This window comes from Arvicola amphibius, chromosome 17 (genome assembly GCF_903992535.2).
Source record: "Arvicola amphibius chromosome 17, mArvAmp1.2, whole genome shotgun sequence".
NCBI classification, from domain to species: domain Eukaryota; kingdom Metazoa; phylum Chordata; class Mammalia; order Rodentia; family Cricetidae; genus Arvicola; species Arvicola amphibius.
In genome coordinates, this window is record NC_052063.2 from 5,550,686 (window position 1) to 5,565,977 (window position 15,292).

The following is a 15,292-nucleotide window of genomic DNA, read 5'->3' on the forward strand; positions in this document are numbered from 1 at the left end:
AATATGGAATGTTTAATTTAGTCATCCTTATTACCTGTCAAACACTCCATAGCTTTAGCAGACATTAAAATCCTTATCATAGCATGTGCAGCTAAGCATGTAATCGGCAGAACGCTGTGGCCAGATACGCCCTCCAAATAAAAAGGGGGCGGGACCTTTGCGCATATCAGCACTGCCTATGAAGTCTTCATCTTTAACTACTGGGCAGGTTTTAGGAACGAAGTACAAGATTCTTAGATACAAACTTACATTATCTCTTTAAGGAGAAAATTAACCCTTAGGTTACAAAGTTAACCATTTTTTTAAAAAAAAACTAATTGCTCAATAAGTATTTTAAGTACCTACTATGTTAGACACTATTAGGCTAGGGACTGGGACTGAGTCATTGGACCTTGTGGTCATGGATCCTTGCCTTAAAGAGCTCACTGCCAATCCTGAGTGGGATGGCCTGAACCTTACAGAGAAGCCATGTGTTCATATAAGATCCCTTGATAATGGATTTTGTCACCTCCCTTAAAAGTTTTTTTTTTTTTTTCGAACAGAAAAATATTTGACAATTATCTACACAGTAGAGTTCTGTGATTAGGCTCATTAAGTGAGGAAGAGAGCCAAAATGCTCTGGGGAATCAATTAAAAATACTAAGAGGGATGGGGAGGGCAACGATTGCACGGGGATCCAGTCAGGGAACTGTGGCAGAGTCAAACTGAGTGAGAGTTTGGGAACAGACCTGGATAGCAAGGAGAGGGAGGGCAGGAGGACTCAGTCTGCTTGGGGAGCAAGGGAGACTCTAAGAAGATTCTCTCTGTCAGAAATTAGGAACGCAGCTCTAAAAGGGGCGGGCGTAGAAACAGAACATCAGAGAATCACATACAATAACTAAGCAAGAGTCAAGGGCTTCAAATTGCCTGGGAGACCAACCATCAGATATGGGGTTTGCGTCAAACATCCCACTCAGCACAAAAAGGAAGTTAAACAACTGCTTCTTTCTGTTCCAAGCCAGGACAGGGACAGAGACGAGCAAGCAGAGGGCCGGGGATACCTGGATCCTTTCACCAGGCAGACTGAGGCTGTTATGTGGTGAGAACGCTAATGATCCCACTCACCAAACATCTACAATTACTTCAACTGCTTCTCTAGGGAAGATCATCTGGGGTGTTCAGTGTTAGTGATTATTAATTACCTAAGGCAAAGAGATCACAAATGTACTGCAACGATAATAATCAGATTAACTAATTATGAGTTATGAGCCACGTGTTTGTTGAGCTGGCATTTAGTGTTAGGTGGGAGATGAGGTGTGAGCAGAGAGTCTTTACTCACACTCCCAGGCAAGAGGACGACATTGGGAGACAATGTTATAAAAGCAATATTTAAAAAGAAGAGAACAGTAAACGTCTTTGAGAAACAGTCTAAGAGGAAGAGAGGGGTGGTGGTTAAAAAAATTAAAGAACTTGATTCATGGCGCTTTAATTTTCCAAATGCAGCAGGATAACCTCACGTTGTCACCGCGGTACGAGAATACTCTAAGTGGAGTACTTTGCGTTGGAGACAGAACAAGGTGAAATCATAGGTCATAGAGGAGGACTGCGAGGCCTCGGCCATATAATCCCGCTGCCTAGATTTGCGCTGCGGAGTGCCAGTGCATTATGCTATTTCTGTCATAAATTGCAGATTATTACATCCGAAACACTGAATTCTGAAAGCACTGTACACCGACCTCAGAGCAACACTAGGAAGCATAAAAAGGGACACTTCTAGAAGCAATTCGGTATATAAAAAAGAAAAAAGAGGGTTTATGTCTCAATTTTAACACCAGATTGCAATAAATCTACTTTCATGTCTGTGTTTTCTGTCATGAGGGAGACTGACATAGGAGTTAGCAAGTAGGAGATGCTCAATATTAATCTCAAAATTAAAAGCAATCAGCTAATTGTCAGTATCTCTATAGTTATACACATATGTATTAGTTTTTTGAGAATTCTGTATGTGTTTGATATATTCACACACCAGTTCCTCCAAGATCTACCCTCTTTCCCAAGCCACTTAGTTTGTATTCTCTTTTATTGTTTTTAATCCATTAAATTCAATTTGCATTGCCCATATATCTTTGGCTGTGTGCCTTCCATTGGAGCACAGTCAACCAGAGGCTATAGTCTTAGGGAAACTGACTCTTCCTTTCCCAGATGCTAACAATTGCCAACAGCTCTTCAGTTGTGGGTGGGACTTTTGTGCTAACCACCCCTCTCTATGCTTGGAACATTATTATTATTGTTGTTGTTGTTGTTGTTGTTGTTGTTGTTTTGTTTTGTTTTGTTTTTTGAGACAAGGTTTCTCTCTGTGTAGCTTTGGAGCCTGTCCTGGCACTTGCTCTGTAGACCAGGCTGGCCTCGTTATTTTTCCTTCTTCCAATTATCTTAGTGATGTCATTTGAAAACATCAGCCTTTTAGGATTAGAGATTAAGAACCTTCTGCACTAAGGAGGGGGCACAGAAAGGCAAGAAGGCCACAGTTCAATGAAATTGCCTCCTCCACTGCAGCAGAAGCTATGCCATATCTATAGAAGACTGAGAGAGAGAGAGATATCATCAGGAAGTTAATCTTTGCTCTCTGGTTTTTCTTGGTAAATATTAAGCCCTTGAAAGCTCCTGCTCTCAGAGAGAAACAGTAACATTAGGTGACAGGAAAATCTGCTGACATAGGAATTCAAGGGATCTTCCAGCCATCTCAGGAAGAGGGTGTGGACCAGTCATCTCAAGAAGAGGGTGTGGACCAGTCATCTCAAGAAGAGGGCGTGGACCAGCCATCTCAGGAAGAGGGTGTGGACCAGCCATCTCAGGAAGAGGCAGGGACCAGTCATCTCAGGAAGAGGCCGTGGACCAGCCATCTCAGGAAGAGGCGTGGACCAGCCATCTCAGGAAGAGGCAGGGACCAGCCATCTCAGGAAGAGGCAGGGACCAGCCATCTCAGGAAGAGGCAGGGACCAGCCATCTCAGGAAGAGGGCGTGGACCAGCCATCTCAGGAAGAGGCAGGGACCAGCCATCTCAGGAAGAGGCATGGACCAGCCATCTCAGGAAGAGGCAGGGACCAGCCATCTCAGGAAGAGGGCGTGGACCAGCCATCTCAGGAAGAGGCATGGACCAGCCATCTCAGGAAGAGGCAGGGACCAGCCATCTAAGGAAGAGGGCGTGGACCAGCCATCTCAGGAAGAGTCAGGGACCAGCCATCTCAGGAAGAGGCAGGGACCAGTCATCTCAGGAAGAGGCAGGGACCAGCCATCTCAGGAAGAGGGCATGGACCTCCTGGACCTGGAGCCATGGACAGCTTTGAGCTACCCTACAGGTGCTGGGAACCACACTCAGGCCCTTTGTAACAGTACCAAATACTCTTAACTGCCGAGCCATCTCTCCAGCACTGCAACATGATCCTATCTAGACCTTTATAAATAAAATACCCACAAACTTGTATTCCTCGATTCATGAGAAATTCGTAACGATATAATCATTTTAAACTAGCAGACAGCAGCAAAAGACAAAAACACTTTTAACTGAAGTCTACTCATGACTGATTACTGTAAAAAAAAAAAAAAAAGAAAAACTTCCTCAGAAACTATTACTTAATTTTGTTGCAGGTTAATTCAGTCTTAAAAACACATTGATTAAATTCATCTTCAGCATTGATATGGAACCAAATTTTGTCAGGGGCGACATATTATGTTCCATTCTTTGAGAGCTGTACAATTTGTCATCCTCCACAGCAAACGAAGTGATTACATAATTGTATAACTCTCCATGAAAAGTCATTTTCTGTCCCCTGTCTATTATAATTTGATTTTTTCATCCTCCCGGGGAATGTTTTTCTTTTGTGTTCACTAGCCAATGTGAAGTATTTACCGTCCAGAACAAAAACTGGTATTCTTAATTAAAACCATTTCTTTCAAATAGAGCCTCATCTTCTTCTGAGTGAGTTTAAATTCAGAACAGAACTCACTCATGGAAGGGATAAATGAAGACTACAGCAGTCTCCATTCAAATCTGGCCTCCAACAGCTGTCTGGAATCTTCTAATTTTCCCATCTTCAGTTATCCCGCCAACAAACAAACAAAAACCAACACAAAAAAACCCCACCAAACCATTCATTAATTTATAAAATCAAGAAAACAGTACAATGGTGGAGGAAGAACTATAGAAACGATGAGAAGTATTTGTAAGAAATTCTTCTCGTTGAGGTCAGAAGTACAGCATTGCCTGCGTTCTGGGGTCCAATCCCGAGAGCCACATACCCAGAGAGAAACTGGTATGAGCATGCAATTTAAAAGTAGGAAAAAAAAACTCATTTGTTTTTCCTGAAATGCTCATCAGATAGAAACTCTTCAAGCTCGGCGTCGTGTGATGACAACTGACGTCATCGCCGAGAATTCGCCGTTAGTGAGACAGGTGAGAACCGCCTGCTCGGGGCTCGATCTATAATTGAGCAACTGTGTGGATCAAAACAGGACTCCGGGAGACAGGAAACCAGCGACAGTGTAAGAAGATGCCTCTCGCTGATAGTCGGTATGAACAGAAAGGAGGGGCTCATGCCTGGACACAGCCCTTCATTGATGACTCCACAGATTTGCTTTAGACAGTGTGGTTCTGATTTTGGCTTAGTGGGACAATACGTAGTTCTTACTTCTTGCATTTGTGCTGAGGAACAATATTTGTATTTGTTAAAAATGATTTTTCTTTGGTTATAAATGTCCTGAACCTAAATATTTTTAATATTTTTAAACTACCATAATATTGTAAACATATAGAATTCCCCAAAGACCCCAATATCTTGTGGTTCAGCTTTACAAATTAACTACAGTTACAGTGTCTTTTCTTGCCTCAAGACTATCGTATACAGCATCCCTTTTACAACATGGGTTGGTTATTCTTTTGACTTTTGAAACATCTAAGCGGCTAGTTCTTTTACCCTTGCCCAGAATTACAAGACTTTTTCCTCTCGTGAATTTAATATTCGAGTGAAACTTACTTTCTTGTATTGCATTAAGAATCTCTGAAAAGTCCACTTCACTCTTTGGGCCGTCGGGCAGGATTTGCATATCCAGCTGGTGGCCTTGTAAACCGACTCCACCTTCTAGGGAAATGAAAGAACCATGGAGTTTGTGTTGATATAGGAGGGCCCAGCATTAAGGGTCCCCGAGGAGAAGCGACATCAACGTCTTGAGTGAACAGCTTGCTAGTGATCCCTCCTCTTAGACAAGTGACTCCAGAGAAAAAAAGACAAAGGTACACACCTCATCCCTCTCTATGTGACAAAAATATTTCCGGTGGAAAATCAAACAACTGCCTTCAATAATGCCACATGCTTAATCGTGTTTACTGGCATTTTTCCTAGCTAAAACAAAACCTTAGCTTCCAATCATGGAAACTTATGATTATTCTCATTTTCTCTATGTAGATAAAATGTAGCATGATGTCCCTCTTTTCAAAATGATACTAATTCATCCTTGTGGAAGGATTTGTTCTTCAGAAAAACAGGGCATCAATATTCTCCTGCCCACAATGAGCGCTCTCGGCTGCCGCGTTTATTAGAACTGTAGCAGGATCCTTCAGTCCATGTTACAGAATAATCACGCCTCTTGCAAGAGGTTTGTGCGACCATCTGAGTGTGTTCTACAGACAGAAGGCTTTTCTCTGTTGCCCCATACATCCACTTAGGCCAAAGAAAAAAAGGGCACCAAAAAGTAGTTTTATCATTAACGACACCTTTTTTTTTAAAAAAAAAATTTTCTTCTCTCATACAATACATCCTGACCAAAACGTTCCCTCCATCCACTCCTCCCCTGACCCCCATCCCCTCTCCCCTAGATCCACTTCCCCCACCCAACTCCTCCCAGAACAGAGCAGGACTCCCGTGACATCAACTGAACATGGCACAAGACACAAAAAGACTAGACACTCAGAGCAAGGCTGGGCAAGGGAAGCCAGCAGGAGTCCCAAGAGCAGGCGAAAGAGGCAGAGATGCCCCTGCTCCCACTGCTAGGAGTCCCATGAAAACACCAAGCCAACAACCATAACATATACACAGAGGGCATAGCACAGACTCATGTAGGCTCCGTGATTGCCGCTTCAGTCTCCCTGAGCCCCTAGGATCCCTGCTTAGTTGATTCTTGCAGGTCAAGCTCTCCCGCTCTGGCTCCCACAATTCCTCCTCCCACTCTTCTGTGGAGTTCCCAGAGCTCTGAGGGGAGGGACCCAATGGAGACCAGGGAGAAGAGTCTGTTTAGCCATTAAAGGCGAGGCTCACAACCAAACAACACTTTTTACTAAGAACCTTTTGAATTTTCAGAATCTACGAAGTCTAAAACACACAGTCAACACGATGAATAAAACGAGCACGCCATAACAGCATGCAGTGTGTGAGCATGTGTTCTAAAGAAACAATTTTTAAAAGATGTATGTATGTATGTATGTATGTATGTATGTATACATTGTTCTGGCATATCTGCCTACATGCCAGAAAAGGACACCAAATCTCATTATAGATGGTTGTTGAGTCACAATGTGGTTGTTGGGAATTGAACTCAGAACCTTTGAAAGAGCAACCAGTGCTCTTAACCTCGGAGCCATCTCTCCAGCCCCAAAATAATATCTTTATATCTATAGATAGATAGACAGACAGACAGACAGACATATTATATATATTTAGTCTCACATAAAATTTCAGTTACATTACAAAAAGTCTATGATAAGAAGTCATAGAATGTTCAGGAGTTCCTTAACCCAGCCGAAGGTGAGCCTTAGGAGGGGGGTGTCTTTGCATGCTGGGGCCCCAGCTCTCAGTACAGTTCCTCTTGCAGGGCCCGTCCTCAGCAAGTGTCAGTTGGATGAATGAATGGGGCTGTGACATGATTGTGAGACACAGTGGAGCAAAAGCAAAGCTACATGCCAGCATTGAAGTTCTGACTCGGTCACACTAAACCTTCCCAGGTCTCAGTCTCCCTGTCTGAAAATGAGGGTTGATGAATACAGCCTCATAATGTAGCGCGAGGATTGAAGAAACTAATATGGAAAATCTCGTAGCTGTCCACAATCTGTCACAATCAATAGTTAGTAAAGGAGGCTATTTCTGTTACCACCCATAGTAATTAAGTAGGGATACACGGTTATCTACACAAAGCATTTCTACATATGGACTAACAGGGACCCGAGTGAGCACCCTGTAACTGTCATGGAATGCTGTTTAATACAACAGACACTGCAATAAACTTTTCAGATCCATGCACGCAACTGATTAACGGCAAAATCTCAAGTTACCCGTGGGAGAGCTTCTCCTCAGGACAAATAAACACTCTCCCTGCTATTCCACAATAAAAACAACCTATTAATCCTTTCCTTCCATGGTCAGCTAGTTCAGATGGTCAGAAGAGTTCTCACGCTCTTCAGTCTCTACTTTGTTCTATCTATGAACAAACACCTCCCGCTGGAGACAGTAAAATAATAATTGAGTACCGCCCATTTGCCAGGGAGACCACCAAGAATGCAGGTATAGATAAAATATGCCAAGGATAATAAAGAAGAGTACATATTAATATGATTGAGAAGAAGGGCAGGAACAGAATATGCCAAGGAGTACCGAAGATAACTAGAAAAAGTTTCTCACAGCAAACATACAACATACTTAGACATTTACATTTTTTGGACCGGTCCAATGAAAGGTGATGACTATTTCAACTTTAAAATTCAGACTCAAAGCATAAACTATAAATGCTAAATTATAGGTGTTATTCAACTGAAAAGAGGCTCTAAATTATTGCAATTTTTTAAAAAACAGATTAACAAAGTGGCTCTAAGTTGCAGGAGGTAACATTCATGATGTAACTTAAAATCAGGCCTGGAACCCTTAAGACATGAGGTGCCTTTCCTCCTCTACTCTAGAACACACACAGACAGTATAAAATGATACAGCAGAACCTTTGTCAGCACGCCACTCATGCCAGCCTCAAATGACAGACTTCAGAGAGAGAGAGAGAGAGAGAGAGAGAGAGAGAGAGAGAGAGACCAGAACACCAGGATGCTTTCCAATGAATTTTTGAAATTGAAAATCTCCAGATTCAGCACACATTGCCTGGCTGATGGCCAATGGCTTTAATATGTAAAATGCAATAGGTTTACTTTGTTTATTTATTTATTTACTTATTGATTATTACACAAAGTTCAAAATCTGAGGCCCTCATCATAGTCGCTAGCACCTTCAGCTTGAGATCAAAATAATAGAACACGGAAGTGTCTATGAGGCAAGACGGGAATAACAGATTCAAATCAAATATCTTCCAAATCATTTTTTGATTTTATATGTATGAGTGGGTTTTTTTTTTTTTTTTGCTTGCATCTCTGTGAATGATGTGCATGTCTGGTGTTCAACAAGACCAGAAGAGAGAATTCGGTCCGTGGGCACAAGAGACAGGAGTTACAGACAGATGCAAGCTGGCAGCATGTGAGCTCAGGAATGTAACCTAGACCTATGTCAACACCCTCAACTGCCATTTCCCAAGCTCCTCAAGTGAAACATTTTTTAAAAATTATAATAAACATGAAACCAAATACAAAACTACGGAGACTAAAGTAGTTAAAGAGAGAAACTAAGAATATTCCTCAAAGATGAAAAAAAAAACCCAAAAAAACCAAAAACCCTGAGCTATTTTAACAGACTAAAAGCCTATGAAGTCTGAAAGATCTCCAAATGTGGGATTGACTCTTCACATGCTTGATGGATAGACAAGGTTAGACCTCAACTCTCCATCATGGCCCTTCTGCCTGGATAGGGTTGAACCCAGAGCCAACAAGAGCAACTTTGCAATGGCATTCACATTTAATGAAAGGTCTTCGTCTGTGTAAACAACGTGGCAAAAATAAAGTTAACTTCAGATTTGGATCTAGCTTGGGTTTTAGCGAGATGCTTATATACAAGGAGATCAAAAAAACGGAACTTCAAGCATGTCTTTCTCCGTGAAGAGCCAGTGGTTCAGGGGGCCCATCTCACAGCTGTCTGAAGACAGGCATCCCCTCTCTACTGTCAAGGCCCCATCACATTCTATATTTCGGATTTGTTCTTTGGTTTCCTTCTATTGAGCCCATGAGGCTATTTATTCTTTTTCTCTAATGTACATTTGCCATAAAATTAAGGCCCACAGCACAGAATGAAGAATTCAGCGTATATGGAGAATGCTACTCTTCTTTATACAGATTTGCTCCATCGTGGTTAGCACCCCTGTGGAGCTGCAATTCACTGCAGCCCCAGATCACACTGGGCCCGTCCTTTATAGGCTGCAATACCCACAACAAGCCATCGACTACAGCCATTGCTCAGCTGACCTCTTTTAACTGTGGTTTTACCTCAGTAGCGGCAGTAATGGTCACAGGTTACAAAATGCTCCGATTTTCCTATTCCTACCTAATCCACAAGATGTAAGAAAATGCTATAAGGAAGACAGCTACTTAAAAAAAAAAGGAGGAAAAGAAGGTATCTTGATAGGCTTATATATAGATAGCTATGAAGGACATATAAGAAAGCATTTGTTATCACTTTGAAAAAATATCCTTTTTCTTTATTTTTGAGATATTCATATATATATATGTGTGTGTGAATTTCTGTATATTTTCATATAGTATGTTCATATCTACACCACTAATTCTCTACTCAAATTCTGTAGATACACTTCAACACACCCCTCTCTGAACTGCACATCTGATTTGTTTTTTATGTATTTATTTATTTGTTAGCACACTAATGGTCAGTATGTGTATGGGTGTGGTGTCACTCACTGCACTATGGGAAACGTTCCCGTGGCCACATCCTTAATAAAGAATGATTCTCCCTTCCTCGGCTACTATCGAGTGTCAATAACTCCTCAGTAAGGGCTGGGCTTGGAGATCATCTATCCCATATATGCCGGGATTTGGGAGATGGCCTGATTTTGCTCAGTAGCCACAGATGCTATGAGGTCATGTGTGATAGCCATATTGCATCCAGGAGACAGCATTTCATGGGAGTCCTCACGGCGCCTTCAGCTCCCTGCTCTCTGAGCCTTGGTGGTGGTGGATACAATATTGATTAATGTTTCCATAAGGCTTTTCCATACATCCTGAATTTTGGCTAATGCACCTCTCACCCTCTTCTCTCCCCTACCCCGCAGCCTCCATCCCTGCTTACCCTTTAATCCTTAGTATTCTCAACTCCCTTTCATTTTACATGTGTTCTATTACCCTTCACCTTTTTTTTTAAAAAAGTTGAGTTGTTATACAGTAGGTTCTAACTTTTCATAACCCATTCTCCCTCTGGTTTCCCCCCTATTCCCACTCCTTCTACGCTGAAGACTCCCCTCCCCGGTGTCCCACCTCATTACTGCCCTCCACAAATTACCATGTGTAACGATTTCAGCCACAATAAGGCTGATAATTCCGGGCTCTAGGGGTCATGCATGTGCACACAAGCCCTGAGGCAGAAGTGTCTAATGGCCCCCGGGGATGTTAAGGGGCCCCGCGTGACCCACGTGTGGCATCCATGGAGGATGACTCAGACTAAGCCCTTGCACATGTGTGAGCCCCCGTCATCTGCATATGACGTAGCCACGTCAAACCCCTGTGAGCATGCACTAGGCAGCTTTTAAATTCCTTGCTCTCTCTGCACACTGACTTCCCCAGGCCTGTGCACGCCCCCTCTAATAAAACTCCTAAGCTGGTTTGTTGCGTGTTCCGTGCTTCCTTCTCACTCGCTCCAGGTAATTCTGTCCTGTCCTGTCTGCTCCCCCAATCAAAAGTCCTAATCTACTTCCCTGGTCTCCACTTGGATCCCAAGGTAGCTGCCTGAAATCTGGGAGCTGGATATGAGAAAGGACAGACGGCATTTGTCTTTCTTGGTTTGTGTTACCTCACTCAGTATTTAATGTTTCCAGTTCCACCAAATCACCTGGAAATTCCACAAGGTCCCTTATTTCTGCAGCTGAGCAGTGTCTAATTGTGCACGTGGATGTTTTTCTAATCCAGTCTACCTTGTTCCATTTCTAGCTATGGGAAGAGTTGAGCAACGGTCATGGGCATATAAGTGTCTCTGTAGCAGGCCATGATGTCTTGTGGGTATATGCCAAGCCTGGGCCACATGGCAATTCTATTTCTAGTTTGTAAGAAACTTCCAGACTGGTTTTCAAAGTGTCTATACTAGTTTGTCCTCCGACCAATAGAAGTGTTTTCTTTTCAACATACCCATGACAGCACTTGTTGGTACTTGTGCTCCTGATGATGGCTGCTCTGATTGGGTGAGGTAGAATCTTTTTTTAGCATAATGTTATTATTTGGCACCACAGTCTTTTAAACATATGCTTGCTTGTAATGTTTCTCAGTTCAACTGTCTTTTAAAAACAATAAGGTATAAAAGGTACTTTTTAAAAAAAGTGTTATATTGTACACTTGGATTTTTCGGTTTTTTTACTTGGGACCTAACATTAACACCTGAGTTTGGATAATGACTATAAATTTTATGCTGATAACTGGTAAAGTAGTGATGATGTATCACACACACGTGCACACGCACACACACACACATGTGCACACGCACACACATCCACACTCCTAAATACATAAATACAACTTGCTCAGTTTGCGTGTTTCTCATTGTTTTTGCCCCTACTCACACACGTGCGCGCGCGCACACACACACACACACACATGTGCACACGCACACACATCCACACTCCTAAATACATAAATACAACTTGCTCAGTTTGCGTGTTTCTCATTGTTTTTGCCCCCTACTCACACACGCGCACACACGTGCACATGTACACGCACATACACGCACACCTAAATATATAAATTTTAGTGCTAGCATTATTGTATTATTAAAGATTAAATGAAAGCCTTTGAAAACACTCTCGTTTACCAAGCAATAGGCTTTTATGACAGTCACACACAATTTTGAAGTTGTTTCTTTTACTTTTAAGACTACAATTGACATTTGCCCTTTCTTCCCCTCCCTCCAAACTCTTCCATATACCCTCCTTGCTTTATTTAAAATTTATGGACTCTTTATTCATTAATTATTTTATAAACACACACATAAATACACACATTCCAAAACATATAAATACAACCTTCTCATTCTATACCAAATGTTACTTTCATAGATGCTTTCAGGGCTGACCGTTTGGTTGATAAGATTCAAAATTATTGCATATTAATTAGCTTCCCATTTATCAATGACAAGCAAACTGAAAAAGAAACTAGGAGAACAATCCTATTCACAGCAACCACATACATAAAATATAATACCCCCCCCCCAAACAAACAGATAGCCACTCCCTCATCAGGGAAACCTCTCTTTGTATCAGGGGACCATTACCGAAAGCCATAACCAATCAGATGGAGAGCTGTGGTCCCAAGAGATGCATCTCATCTACAATCCGACTCCCAAACCTCAGGCTCAGGGAACACTGAAGAAGAGGGGCTGGAGAGATGTAAATGGCAGAGGGCCAGGGAGTTTCCTGTGAGGTTGAGTGTCCCAGGAATGTCGAGTCTCACCAGCTCTCTGCCTAAACATAAGCTGAACAGGGACAACGGTTGGATGGAGAAAGCCACAACATCGCAACCCTACACCAAGAACTACTGACAGCTAAGGAATGCTGGGAGCTTGAGGCAGAACCTTAACATAGTTTTAATTTGTATTTTCCGGATGCCCCAGCATGCTAGAAACTTTGTAAATGTTTCCTAACCATCTGCATTTATTCTTTTGAGAATTTTCAGTTCTGATGGCCAGTTTTAATTGAGTTGTTTATTTTCTTAATGTTTAGGTTTTTATTTTTTCGGTTATTTCTGTATTCTAGACTGCAATCTTCTGTCAGATGAATAGCTGGCAAAGATTGTCTCCATTCTGTGGGCTGTCTATTCGCCCACTTAACAGTTTCCTTTGTTGTACAGAAGCCTTTGAAATTCTTGAGACCGCATTTGTCCAATGTCGGTCTTATTTCCTGTGCTGCCAAGCCATTCTGAAAGCTTTTACCCGAGCCTAGAAGTTGAACTGTGCCCCTCCTTTTTCTTCTAGCAATTTTAGGGTTACCAGGCCTTACGCTGAGGTCCTTGAGCCACTTAGAGCTGAGTGTTACGTACAGTGAGAGAACAGGACCTGGTTGGTATTCCTGAGGGTGAGATACAATTCCCTCAAAACCATTTGTTGAGGGATACTGTCCTTTTTTTAAAATGTATATTTTTGGCATCTTTCTCAGCAATCGAGTGACTATAGCTGTTGGACTTCTTGTGGGTCCTCAACTCTACCCCATTGGTCTAGGTGTCTGTTTTTTGTGCCCGTACCATGCCGTCTTTATTACTACAGATCTGTGGTGTCGCTTAAAATCAGGTGTGGTGACACTTAGCCCCCTATTCTTTTTGTTCAGGATTGCCTTGGTAGTCTTTACTAAATCTAAATTTCATCAAATGATAACTACACTTTCAAGGAGTCAAGTGGTTAATAGTGAAAACTAATAGCTGCCTTTTCTACAATCCCAGTCTTCTTACACACACACACACACACACACACACGTATTATTTACCCACACAGTATTTATACACTCACACACAGTATTTACACACACACAATTTACACACACAGTATTATTTACACACAGTATTTACACACACTCACACATTATTTACACACATACAGTAGTATTTACACACACACACACACTCTACACACACACGTATTATTTACCCACACAGTATTTATACACTCACACACAGTATTTACACACACACAATTTACACACACAGTATTATTTACACACAGTATTTACACACACTCACACATTATTTACACACAGTATTTACACACACTCACACATTATTTACACACAGTATTTACACACATACAGTAGTATTTACACACACACACACACACACACACACACACCCCACTGTTGCTTTTTTCTTTTTGTAATTAGTGAAATACTTATAAACACTTTTACAAGAGAGAAAAATCAGAAAGGTCAAAGCCTGACCTTTTCAGAGAACCGCTGGAGCCTCATCTTTAAAGTGACAGGGTTCTTTAGAACATTTTCACCCACAGTTCCAGCTGACTCTCCCCCAACCGCTCCTGTCACTCCTCTCTCTGTCCCCAATCCTGCTTAAACCTGTCCACCACTAAAGGTCCCATTTTATGTCTATATGGCATATACCCTATTACTCCCTCCCTGGAAGCCTCCTGTTTTAGTCCTCCCGTAGACTCCTTTCCAGTTCCCACTCACCCGCACATCAATATGAACCGCAAAGATTAAAAGCTAAGGCACGCGTACGAAAGAGAACATGGTGGTGTTTTTCTTTATAACCTGGGCTACCTGGCTTAATACAAAATTCTCCCGCGCATCCATTTCCTTCAAGAGCCATGATTTCATTTTTATGTGTACCTGAATACGATTCCACAGTGTATATGTCCCATATTTTCTGTGTCCTTTCACCCACTGATGGGCATCTAGGTGGATTCCACTTCCTTGCGGTTGTAAACAGAGCAACAATAACATGGATGAGCCAGTTTCCCTGTGGTAAGCTATCGAGTTCTTCTACACAGAAGCCTAGGAGCTTGATGACGTGACAGTTCTGTTTTTAGTGTTTTGAGAAAAAGCCGAATCCGTTTCCATAACGGCTATCCCAGTTTCTAATTCCACCAGCAGGGAGGACGGGTCCACCTTCCCTCACACCCTTATCAGCATTGTCTGTCTTTTGTTTTCTTGATGAAAGATGTTCTGAATTTTTGTTTCATTTTGTTTTTTGGTTTTTTGTTGTTGTTGTTGAGTTAGTCTCTCACCACCTGTGCCTGACCAGAATTCACTGAGTAGACAAGGCTTGAACCTTGTAACAATGCTCCTGCCTCTGCTTCCTGAATATAATCATGATAGGTATGCACCACTGTACCCATCTTTGGCTCTAGGAAAACACTTCAGAAACAAATATCACTTTGTTTTCTCTCATATGCAGAGTCTAGAGGTTAAAATAGGCAAAAGATGTGAAAATAGAAAAAGGTATTTGGGATAAAAAAAGGATATGACTGGACAGTATGAGAGCTGGGCACTCGAGACTAACGAGCAGGTGAGGATAATGAAGGCACATGATAGACTTGTATCAAGAGGTCACCACAAAACTGTCGTTTTGTATACTAAGTACATGCTAATAATAAAAGTACAATAATAATGTCCTTGCTCATAAAGGGGAAAGTATTAAAAATTGGTCATGATACACATTCTCGACAGTAAAAGATTTACTTTT

The 15,292-nt window shown here is 41.8% G+C and overlaps 1 protein-coding gene across 1 annotated transcript in view; it reads right to left on the bottom strand.

Moving 5' to 3' along the window:
* Positions 1-14,945, bottom strand: part of Ano4 (anoctamin 4) — a 150,037-nt gene extending 135,092 nt beyond the window's left edge. Inside the window, exons 1-3 of the mRNA XM_042054263.1 lie at positions 14,835-14,945; positions 13,038-13,173; positions 5,013-5,117 (exon numbers count right to left, since the gene is read on the bottom strand). Coding sequence (XP_041910197.1) covers positions 5,013-5,117; positions 13,038-13,173; positions 14,835-14,945 — 352 coding nt within the window. The remainder of the gene's footprint in view (positions 1-5,012; positions 5,118-13,037; positions 13,174-14,834) is intronic.
* Positions 14,946-15,292: the final 347 nt, after the last annotated feature.